Consider the following 12915-nt stretch of genomic DNA (forward strand, 5'->3'; position numbering starts at 1 on the left):
CCCCTCGACAAACTGACCCGCATCTGGTCAGCCCTTCAGGACTTTATCCATGCACAGGGGAGTAGTAAGAAACAGCCCCAATCCCTCTTAGGGACGCTCAACTTTACAATGACAATCATTCCCCAGGGACGATCTTTTGTTTCATGCCCCCTGGTCTTCTCTCAGACACAGAACCCCGACCAAATCCTTAGCTTACACACTGCGGCAATAGTGGGTTGTCTATGTGGAAGGAGTACATTACTGGTGGGAATAGAATGCCCATGTTCATACCATCAGTATCGCCTCTATTACCACAGATAGTTACAGATGCTGCAGCCTCCACGGGCCTCGCTGCAATTTTTGGCCACCATTGGATTTTCAGGACCATGGCCTCCAGAGATACTCCTAAATCCCCAGGTTTATTCGGTCTCCCCCATTTGTTCGAACTATACCCAATCACGGCAACCTCTCACTGGACAAACTGTGGCCTTCACCAACGTCAACCAGGCCACGGCCAATATCATTAATAAGGCCGGGTTCAAGTTACTCCCTATTTTGTCCTGCCTACGCAGGCTGGTACAACTATCCCTACAGCGTCAGTTCCATGTCCACCGCACATTCATTCCGGGTAAGTACAACTCCGCAGCAGAAGCACTGTCCGGTCCGCCGAACCAAGTATGCCATAAAGTCTGGTTTTTTGTACGCGGCATGAACCAATAAAGAGCTACACCCCTACCTGAATGTTTTTTCTCCCTTATTTTGGTATACCGACCATCAGACCAGGGTCCACTTCAGGTCCATTTCATGTTGTAAGTCTTATGTCAAGTCTATCTTGTTCACATCCGTATCAGCCATAGGGCTTCGACCATAAGTAAGAAGGCCAGTATGGGGGGTATTTAAGCAGCCCGCTCGCCCGTGGTCTTTGTCAGTTCCTGTGCGCGATACCCACCCTCCCATCCCCTTTTCAGGGCATTTCTCAAATTCATTTCTCTCCACAAATATCTATTACTAATCTTGGGTATGCCCCCTTATTTTGGTATACCGACCATCAGGTTCATTTAATGTTGTAAGTCTTATGTCAAGTCTATGTTGTTCACATCCGTATCGGCCATAGGGCTTCGACCATAAATATAATGTTTAGAGGTTCTGAGTAATTTTCTAGCAAAAAAAGATGATTTGCCAGAATTGGCCCTGATGAGAAGTGGTTAACTTAATATATTATGTGCGATGTGCTAAAATGCATGGCATTGGTCCCCTAATAAAAAAAGATAGATATGTCTGTTCCCATCTCAGCGCTGCAGTGCGGTTCATTTTGAAAACTATGTCATGTAATTTTTCTTCTACGTTTTAATGTTTAGTTAGTTGAGAGGCCCACAGGTGTGAATGGCAGCACATCAAAACACATATAGCATGCTCTTCTGTGCATTGGCAACAGGTATTATAAAGTCTTGGTCAACAGTTGTTAACTTTCATCCACTCCAAATTCTAAAAGAAAACACAATGAAAATGTGCATCCAAAATGCATGTCAATTCACAGAGGAAACGTAAGTTGATGTATGACAATGCACTTGCCTAGGGCTACAAAAAATGACTACGCTCATACATACTGTAGATCTAAATGAGCCCTGAAGGTATTTTTCCCATGCATGGATTTCTAGTGATAAGGTTTCTGGTAGTACTAATACCAGTTGCTATAAAAATTCCAGTTTTTATTGGATTACCCCACAGATATTTCTCAATGTAGGCCAGAGTATAAACGACAGAATTTAACAAACTTTCTATAAAAGTGGAGGGAAGGAAGGATGAAATTGCTGAGTGAATTAAAGGAAATCTATGATCACCGCATACAATTTAATTTTATTACATCAGCATTGTGATAGCAATACAAACACTAGTTGACAATCCAATATAAGTTTACTTGAAAAATCTCCTTTCATGCTGTGAGTGCTGCCTGTCTGCTGGCCATCATTTTCCACAACTTCCTGGATTCCCTGCATGCCTTGCAGCTTCTCCTCTGCTGTTTACTTTCAGTTTCTAAGGACTACATATCCCATGGTACCTTACTGCCTGCAAGCCCTTATTCCTGTACCGACTTAGCCTCCTAAAACGTTAACGCAACATACACACTTTTTCAAGTGCCAGTGAGTGAACCTTTTTACTTTTATTTAAAAGCACTCTGTCATACTGGTCACAGGAAGTTCAACATGGCATCTCATAAGAAAGAACTCTCTGAGGATCTGAAAAAAAAAGAATTGTTGCTCTACATAAAGATGGCCTAGGCTATAAGAAGATTGTCAAGACCCTGAAACTGAGCTGCAGAATGGTGACCAAGACCATACAGCGGTTTAACGGGACAGGTTCCACTCAGAGCAGGCCTCGCCATGGTCGACCAAGGAAGTTCAGTGCATGTGCTCAGCGTCACATTCCAGAGGAAATAGATGTATGAGTGCTGCCAGCATTGCTGCAGAGGTTGAAGGGGTCAGACTGTCAGTGCTCAGACCGTACGCCGCACACTGCATCAAATTTGTCTGAATGGCTGTCGTCCCAGAAGGAAGCCTCTTCTAAAGATGATGCACAAGAAAGCCCGCAAACAGTTTGCTGAAGACAAGCAGACTAAAGACATGGATTACTGGAACCATGTCCTGTGGTCTGATGAGACCAAGATAAACTTATTTGGTTCAGATGGTGTCAAGCATGTGTGGCAGCAACCTGGTGAGGAGTACAAAGACAAGTGTGTCTTGCCTATAGTCAAGCATGGTGGTGAGAGTGTCATGGTCTGGGGCTGCATGAGTGCTGCCAGCACTGGGGAGCTACAGTTCATTGAGGGAACCATGAATGCCAACATGTACTGTGACCTACTGAAGCAGAACTTGATCCCCTCCCTTTAGAGACTGGGCCTCAGGGCAGTATTCAAACATGATAACGACCCCAAACACGCCTCCAAGATGACCACTGCCTTGCTAAAGAAGCTGAGGGTAAAGGTGATGGACTGGCCAAGCATATCTCCAGACCTAAACCCTATTGAGCATCTGTAGGGCATCCTCAAATGGAAGGTGGAGGAGTGCAAGGTCTCTAACATCCACCAGCTCTGTGATGTTGTCATGAAGGAGTGGAAGAGGACTCCAGTGGCAACCTGTGAAGATCTGGTGAACTTCATGCCCAAGAGGGTTAAGGCAGTGCTGGAAAATAATGGTGGCCACACAAAATATTGATAAATTGGGCCCAATTTGGACTTTTTTACTTAGGGGTGTACTCACTTTTGTTGCCAGAGGTTTAGACATTAATGGCTGTGCGTTGAGTTATTTTGAGGGGACAGCAAATGTACACTGTTATATAAGCTGGACACTCAATACTTTACATTGTAGCAAAGTGTCATTTCTTCAGTGATGTCACACGAAAAGATATAATAAAATATTTACAAAAATGCCCTCACATTTTTGTAAATATTTTATTTTTTATTTTATTTTATTGTTTTTTAAAGCAAAGGATCACTTTTTTTTATCTTTTGCTGTTAAAGGTAAAGGGTCTTTTTGACCCCAGATCTCTCCATAAAGAGGAACTGGCATCCTTATTTCTATTACAAGGGATGTTTACATAGTAAAAGTGATAAAAAAGAAAATTAAAGGAACAGTGTAAGAATAAAAAATAAAAAGTAAAATAAATAATAAAACATTTTTAAAGCGTCCCCCATATCTCTGTGTTCGCATGCAGAAGTGAACGCATATGTAGGTTGTGCATGCATATGTAAGTGGTATTTGAACCACACATGTGAGGTATCCCCACAAACGTTAGAGTGAGAGCAACAATTCTAGTGCTAGATCTCCTCTGTAACTCTAAACTGGTAACCTGTGAAGCATATAAAGCGTCCCCTATGGAGATTTTTAAGTACCATAGTTTGTCGCCATTAAAACATGACATGTTAGGTATCTATTTACTCAGTGTAACATCATCTTTCACATTGTACAAAAAAATTGAGGTAACTATTGCGTATAATTTTTTTTCCATTAAAGTGTATTTTTTTCCAAAGACATTGCGTCTGCAAAACAATATGCAAATAATGTGTGACAATTGTGATCAATTGCACTGATTGCCATTTTATTCCCTAAGGTCTCTACTAAAAAAAATTATAATGTTTGGGGGTTATAAGTCATTTTCTAGCAAAAAATATTGATTTAAACTTGTAAACAAAAAGTGCCAGAAAAAGCCTGGTGGGCAAGTGGTTAAAAAATACAGTGAGTACTTCTATTAATATGTTTATAACTCCAACAGTAGACCTGAAAGGTGCTTTAAAGACTCTAAGAAGGCTGTGTAATGCTTTTTAAATGTTTTGTAACTGCTGATCAATATATAAAGACACACACAACAATGGTAAGCCAATCACCTACTCCCTCCTCACAGGAAATTGGCTGACGGAAGCAGGAGCCTATGGCTCTGCTGCCCTCAGTTTCTCCTGTGAAAGCAGTAAGTAAAGGGAATGGTGCTGGAGTCGGAGACAACATTGGAGAAGTGCGGAGTACTTTACAGTAGAGTGGAGTACTTTAAAGTACCACTTTAAAGTGATAGCAAAACCATTTTTTTAAAAATTTTAGTTTAGGAAGTCCAGACTTATGCATATTGAATAGACTGCTTTGGTAAATATCATCCTTATTGATTGTTCACCCGGGCCTCCAATCACTCACCCCGTCTCCCTGTTTGTGGGTATCTCTTTTGCCTATCCATGTGCAAAGGAGACAATTGTGCATTCCTACTCCCGACTGGGGCTCTGTAATGTGAATGGATTAAGATAACAACTGTTGAGCCTTTAGTACTACTTTACGTCCAATTGTACGGGAGCTCAAAATTAATGGGCAATGGATCCAAGGAATGCTGTTAAGGTAATTCATAAGAGAAGAAGAGCACAGGAAGGATCTCAGCAGTGTGGCTAAACTAATTCACTGTCAAAAGAATAGGCATGTGACAACAGAAAACTGCAAACCAGCAACAAGAATTATGGGTTGTCAGCCTGCTGCCTTTGTAGTGAGAAAGGTGTGTGTAAATCACAAGAGTGGTACCAAGAACTACTGTAACATACTATATTTCAGTGTCTTAGTGGTAATCCCGGAGTTTAGTTGTAGAGGATTACTCTGCATGAATTTTTAGGTGGAATCTGGTGGGCTGAGTCACTTGCCGATTTATAATATCTTGTATTTGTGAGGTTCATTCGTTTATACTGTATATAACATTTCTGTTTCTTTGTTTATAGTATGGGTTTGTCAACCATGCCTTAGAATTGTTGGTGATAAGGAACTATGGCGAAGAAGTGTGGGAAGACATCAAGTAAGTTAATGATGTACTCTATATGGATGCAACTTTTTGATCATTGGCAATAACTATGGATGGGCGACCGGTTCTCCCTGACGAACACCCTGCAATGCACTGAGCGCTGCACAGTGTATTCTGCACCCTGATTGGGGAAAGCTTTCCCCAATCAGGGCGCAGTGTAAGCTGGTTGTTAAGGAGCGGGGCTGGGAAGCCGGCCGCGGCGTCCTTAACAATCGATGAGTCATTAGCTGTCAATGGGTTTCCCCGCTGACAGCTGAATAGAAAAAAAAAGTCCGGTTAAAAACAAAATAATAAAACGGCGTGGGGTCCCCCCCCAAGATCTATACCAGACCCTTATCCGGTCATGCAGCCTGGTAGGTCAGGAAAGGGAGGGGACGAGCAAGCGACCCCCCTCCACCTCCTGAACCATACCAGGCCACATGCCCTCAACATGGGGGAGTGGGTGCTTCAGAGCGACCACCCCAAAGCACCTTGTCCCCATATTGATGGGGACAGGGGCCTCATCCCCACAGCCATGGCTGGTGGTTGTGGGGGTCTGCAGGTGGGGGGCTTATCAGAATCTGGAAGCCCCCTTTAACAAGCAGGCCCCCAGATCCCACCCCACCTCCATGTAAATTAATATTTGGGGTCCCCCCCAAAATCCATACCAGACCCTTACTTGGGCATGCAGCCTAGCAGGTCAGGAAAGGCAGGGTGGATGAGCGAACGACCCCCCCCCCAGAACCATACCAGGCCACATGCCCTCAACATAAGGGGGTGGGTGCTTTGGGGCAGGGGGGCTCTGCCTCCCCACCCAAAGCACCTTGTCTCCATATTGATGGGGGTCTGCAGACGGGGGGCTTATTGGACTCTGGAAGCACTTTAACAAGAGGGCCCCCAGACCCCCCCCATGTGAATGAATATCAGGTACATATTTCCCTTACCTATACAACAAAAAAGGTGTACATAAAGTAATAAAAACAAGAGACAAGTTTTTGACAAATCCTTTATTGTCCCTCGATGTACATCCATCGTTAATCACTCCGCCTGCCACCCCCCCAAAAAAAAACAAAAAACGCTCCGCACTCTGCGGCAGCCTTCCACCGAATGTATTCTTTGAGATTTGACAGTTCTTATATAGGTAAGGGGTGGTGCCACCTGGCAACGTCACCTGATGGCCCCGCCCCCTTGTGACATCACAGGCCTAGCATGCACCAGTCCGTGATGTCTGAAAGGGGTGGGGCCACCTGACTACATCACCCAGTGGCCCCACCCCTTCTGACGCCCTTTTCTTACCTATGTAAGAAATGTTAAAGTGCATAGGAGGCATTCGGCAGGAGGCTGTCCCAGAAGGTAGAGCGTTTTTTTTTTTTTCTTCAGGTCAGCAGGCGGTGTGATTGACGATGGATTTATATTGAGGAACACTATTTTTTTTATGATAAAGGATTTGACAAAATCTGTCTCCTGTTTTTTTTAACTTTTTGACACTTTTTTGGTGAATGGGTAGGGATACTATGTACCCGATACTCATTCACATAGGGGAGGGCGGAATCCTAGGGCCCCCCTGCCCACAGACCCCCACAACCAAGGGCCACGGTTGGGGGGATGAGGCCCATCAACATGGGGACAAGGCGCTTTGGTGTGGGGGGGGGCCAAGCCCCCCTGCCCCAAAGCACCCATGCCCCCATGTTGAGGGCATGTGGCCTGGTATGATTCGGGGGGGGGGGTCACTCTTATTTTTTCAATAGGCGGATGCCAGCAATTGTAACTGCGAGTAATTTTAAATGGGATTTGACTCGTTTTTTTTCTCTTTAAAAATTTCATTTTTGCTGCAGCATGTTTTATGCATGCTACAGATGCACCACTTTACAGGCACATTAAGGGGACCCCTCAGGTACTATATTTAAAGGAATTTTTCATTTTTATTCTTGCACTTTTTATTTATTCTTGCATAATTAAAATCACTGCTCCTGAAAAAACAATTGTTTTTAAAACTTTTTTTACATTCATTCATGTCCCCCAGAGCAGTATCCGGACCCCCATGCCTCTTTTATGGCCAATTACTTGCATATAAGCCTTAAAAATGGGCACTTTTTTCTTTTCGGCTCCTATAGACTTCAATGGGGTTCACCGTTCGGGTTAGAAGATTTGCCCCGTTCAGGAGTTCTGCTGCGAACCGAACAGGGGGGTGTTCGGCCCATGTCTAGTAATAACATTGCTGCTAAGCAGACCACACAGAGTAGGATTTCAGTTGGCTATTACAACCAACAATAGCAACAACCATGTAATATGTAGGGCCATCGAGCTGCATTCAGCTAAAGGGATTGCTTGAGATTGGCCCATCTACTGTTGGTATATTCAATAAAATTGACTCTCAAAATCTTGCTCTGTATAACTTTAGGGCTGATGTATATGCATCACAGATTGCCAGAGCCCTAAATGCTCTGGGCTTAGAAACACAGAAATGTAAATACATAGAAGAGTGATGGCAGAAAAATGGTCATCAAGTCTGCCCCTAATGTTATTTATTTGTTTTATATTTTTCAACTTTTTTTTAGTATAGATCTATGTTTTTTCCAAGCATGTTTGAATCCACTTACTGTTGTCTAACTCACTACCACTGCTAGACGTTTCATAAAATATTACTTTATAAGTTTAGTTTTGAACTTTCCTTCTGCTAGTTTGAGGTCATGGCCCGTGTTCTTGGCTTTATATTAAAAATACTGCCCTAAAAATACCACTTAATCATAAGTAAGTTAAAACTGAACTCTAGGCAAGCATTTTAATTTATAGTTAGTCCAGCTTGGACAAAAGTAAGCATGTATATCTCATACTTGTGAAGTGGAAGCTGCAAATCACTGTCATAATCAGCACTATTACGGATAGTAGCAATCTTCAGGTCCTATGCCAAGTGGCTTTCCTAGTGATAGTAACCTCAGGGGGGTTCTTACTTGACACTGTCGCCTTTCACAGAAGGTGTTCTCTGATTGAATGATTTGGACATTGTGATGTCACCACCTGCCTCTCCACCTCATCTAATCAAAAAATGCCTTGTACTCATTAAAAAATTCAAAGCATTCTGTTAATAGTGGCAGTGCCAAGTAAGAGACCACCTTTGGTTACTTTGGTTACTATGCAAAAGAGAAGCCGCTCAGCGCAGCACCCAAAATATTGCTGCTATCACTCTAGTAGTGCCAACTAGCAGTCTCTCAGGTATGATATATTCATACCTACATTGGTCCAAGCTGAACCAATGTAACTAAGCAATAAAAACCATACCTAGAATTGAATTTTAATTAGACTTTCAATACTCCTTCCAAGGTCTGACAAACTCATTGTGTAAATAGATACTTTCGAATACAGGTTGATGTAGGTCAGGGGTCTCCAAACTTTCTAAGCAAAGGGCCAGTTTACTGTCCTTCAGGCTTTAGGGGGGCCGAACTGTGGCCAGTGGCAGTAGAAAAGGCCTCGGTATCAATGCCCCATCATTGGTTTTAATGGGAGAAAAAGGCACCCCATTGGTGACATCAATAAGAAGAATATTGCACCATTAATGGTGTCAGTAGGGGGAATGGTGCTCCATCATTGGTGTCAGTTGGTGAAATAGTGCTCCAAGGGCCAGATAAAGGCAAGCAAAGGGCCACTGATGTAGGTGAACAAGCTAATCCTATGAGCGCTTGTGCATGTCTGAGGATTCATACAATTTTATCTACAGTATATTTCAGTTTAGGTGGTCTGTTTTATTGAACTCTGGTTTACGGTTTGCGTGTGCAACGAGGATTTGTCTTCACACAAGAATGTTAATGCGGCACACTTCACTTTCATCCACTGTATGCAGCTTCATTTAAATCCTACATGACATGCATTTGTATAAGAATAAATGCTCTTAAGTTCTACATCAGTTAAAGTAGAAAACGTTCCTTTATAGTTTATATATTTTACAGATTGTAAAACAGATTATAGAATTTTCTTCATCAGTGTATATCTTTCTGCCAACACATCGACTTCAAATTAGGTTCTTTTTACAAGAACTTTATTATTTTCCCAAGTGAGCAAATAAACCAATTAGGAAAATCATAGTCAAGTCTAGATTAGTTGCTGTGATTTTTTTTCTTTGCAAATTGTAATTGCAGGTTGCACTAACCTATTTATTTTACCAACTGAACTTTCAGTTTAAATCCAATAAATCAGCCTTTTTTCACCAGGGTGCCCAGGCATCCCGGAGTGCCTTCAGGTTTCTTTAGAAGTGCCTTGGTAAAATGCCTAAAAGTTGCCCAAAAATTGTATACAAGCCAGCGAGTGGATCAAGCCTGCCTCGTAGTTGCACAAAATCGCAGGTTTTCTTTGTGTGCCATTACAACCTTCTAGCTGTTGATAAGGAGATTGTTGGGTGCCTGCACAGCGTCCTTGTTTGCCCCTCCCCTTACTCTCTCCAAAACGTTGGAATACTAGTCAGTATCAGTGTGCAAAGGTGTATTTTTTTTTGGAAGAATAAATCAGTTGTAACATTGGGTGTCCTACAGGTGTGGATGTTGCTGCATGATATGAAACTATTTGTTTAGTTTTTACATTTTAGAATGGGGTAGCCTGAGATTGTGCAGAATTTTAAAGGGCGTCTTGACTGAGAAAAGGTTTAGAAACACTGCTCTAAATACATTCCAGGTGCATAAAAACATAAGGTGTGCAAAGTCTTTCTAAAGCAGCCACAGCTTCAGTAGAAAGCCTCTCCCTTACCAGACCTGCGCTCTCTTTATTATTTAGATCTGCTTATTAACTGCCATAACCTACCAACTAACCAACCAACCTATAAGATTTCCTCTTTCATTCTGTCAGTGTAGATATAAAGGAATGAAATGATGAATCTGAGCAGTTACAACAGGCAATATACAGCTTGGGTAGGCAAACCCTATGATAGGTAACAGGCATTCTAACTTTCACCAGAGGTTCCTGAGGAGAGATAACCTGTCTATAACATACTTATATCACCAGAATGGATAACTGGGGGCTCAAATCATCCCATTGAAGGATTATAATATGTAAAGGTTTGTTTTAGGCATGGACCTTTTTAATTTCTCAAAGCCCAGCTCCAGGCTCAGGTTTCTCCTTTCTTAGAGCACTATGACACCATAGTAGGAAATAAAAAACATATACATACTTTTTTCAAGGTGTCCTTGGTGTGTTCTGATGACATCACAGGTCCTCTCTGTCCTCTTTTTCCCACAATGTGGGCCAATCCTAAATTCAACAGAGAGTGTCTGCCATGGTCCCTAGATGTCAGGGCTCCATTCCCTACCCTGGCCTTACAGGAGAATGGACACTAGCCATCATTGAACCTGGAATAGGAGCAGCGTTGCATCAGCGCATAAGCGAGTACACCCCTCACATTTTTGTAAATGTTTTATTATATCTTTTCATGTGACAACACTGAAGAAATTACACTTTGCTACAATGTAAAGTAGTGAGTGTACAGCTTGTATAACAATGTAAATTTGCTGTCCTCTCAAAATAGCTCAACACACAGTAGTTAATGTCTAAACCACTGGCAACAAAAGTGAGTACACCCCTAAGTGAAAATGTCCAAATTGGGCCAGTGTCAATATTTTGTGTAGCCACCATTATTTTCCAGCACTGCCTTAACCCTCTTGGGCATGGAGTTCACCAGAGCTTCACAGGTTGCCATTGGAGTCCTCTTCCACTCCTTCATGACGACATCACGGAGCTGGTGGATGTTAGAGACCTTGCGCTCCTCCACCTTCCGGTGGGGATGCCCCACAGATGCTCAATAGAGTTTAAGTCTGAAGACATGTTTGGCTAGTCTATCACCTTTACCCTCAGCTTCTTTAGAAAGGCAGTGGTCATCTTGGAGGTGTGTTTGGGGTTATTATCATGTTGGAATACTGTCCTGCGGCCCAGTCTCCGAAGGGAGGGGATCATGCTCTGCTTCAGTAGGTCACAGTACATGTTGCCATTCATGGTTGCCTCAATGAACTGTAGCTCCCCAGTGCCGGTAGCACTCATGCAGCCCCAGACCATGACACTCCCACCACCATGCTTGACTGTAGGCAAGACACACTTGTCTTTGTACTCCTCACCTGGTTGCTGACATACACGCTTGATACCATCTGAACCAAATAAGTTTATCTTGGTCTCATCAGACCACAGGACACGGTTCCAGTAATCCATGTCCTTAGATTGCATGTCTTCAGTAAACTGTTTGCGTGCTTTCTTGTGCTTCATCTTTAGAAAAGGCTTCCTTCTGGGATGACAGCCATGCAGACCAATTTGATGCAGTGTGCGGCGAATGGTCTGAGAACCGACAGGCTGACCCCCCACCCCTTCAACCTCTGCAGCAATGCTGGCAGCACTCATACGTCTATTTCCCAAACACAACCTCTGGATATGACGCTGAGCACGTGCATTCAACTTCTTTGGTTGACCATGGCGAGGCCTGTTTTGAGTAGAACGTGTCTTGGTAAACCGCTGTATGGTCTTGGCCACCGTGCTGCAGATCAGTTTCAGGGTCTAGGCAATCTTCTTATAGCCTAGGCCACCTTTCTGAAGAACAAAAATTATTTTTTTCAAATCCTCAGAGAGTTATTTGCCATGAGGTGCCATGTTGAACTTCCAGTGACCAGTATGAGAGAGTGAGAGCGATAACATCAAATTTAACACATTCATACTGCCCCCCATTCACATCTGAGACCTTATAACACTAACGAGTCACATGACACCGAGGAGGAAAAATGGCAAATTGGGCCCAATTTGGACATTTTCACTTGTGGGTTTACTCACTTTTGTTGCCTGCAGTTTAGACATTAATGGCTGTGTGAGGAGTTATTTTGAGGGGACAGCACATTTACACTGTCATACAAGCTGTACACACGCTACTTTACATTGTAGCAAAGTGTCATTTCTTCAGTGTTGTCACATGAAAAGATATGATACAATAGATACAATAAAATATTTTCAAAAATGTGAGGGGTGTACTCACTTTTGTGAGATACTGTGTGTATATATATATATATATATATATATATATATATATATATATATATATATATATATTCTAACATCCAAAATTTGTATTTGGGTAAAGCTACGAAAATTGGTACAGATGTGATATTGTAAGTCACATATTGATGGTCTGCTAAAAGAAAATATGCAGGGTCTTAAAAGGAATATACAAAGTGCATAGGATTTATGATATCTCAGCTGAAAATGTCCAAGTTCCAATCTGGAAGAAGTCTTGAAACACAGCATCAGTAAAGCGGGAATGCAATGTCAGTATGCTATATATCTATGCAGATATGAATCTCAAAGCATTGTGGCCACTGGATCTAAAAGAGGGAGAGCTAGACGAAGAACAGTAATAATATTGCCCATGCTGTTTCATATAGTGCCAGTGAGCATTAGTAACGTGAGTTGCTATTGTTTTAAACATTATATTTTAATACGTTTGTGTATTTTTACACTATTTGCAATGTGTTTTTTAAATTTATACATCTGACATCTGATGTATGAATGGCGGCAAGCTACATATGAGGAGTAGTATAGCTAACTACTTCCAGCAAACTTCTAATTGCATACACACCTCCAAATAATTGCTGAGAGTGTCTCATCTTCAGGATTCAGATT

At 42.3% G+C, this 12915-nt stretch overlaps 1 protein-coding gene across 2 annotated transcripts in view; it reads left to right on the forward strand.

Moving 5' to 3' along the window:
- GUCY1B1 (guanylate cyclase 1 soluble subunit beta 1) overlaps positions 1-12915 on the forward strand; it is a 142322-nt gene that overhangs the window by 12780 nt on the left and 116627 nt on the right. For both annotated transcript variants that reach the window (XM_073605629.1, XM_073605637.1), the window contains exon 2: positions 5222-5295. In XM_073605629.1, coding sequence (XP_073461730.1) covers positions 5222-5295 — 74 coding nt within the window. The remainder of the gene's footprint in view (positions 1-5221; positions 5296-12915) is intronic.

Source organism: Aquarana catesbeiana, linkage group LG01, assembly GCF_042186555.1.
Source record: "Aquarana catesbeiana isolate 2022-GZ linkage group LG01, ASM4218655v1, whole genome shotgun sequence".
Classification (NCBI taxonomy): Eukaryota; Metazoa; Chordata; class Amphibia; order Anura; family Ranidae; genus Aquarana; species Aquarana catesbeiana.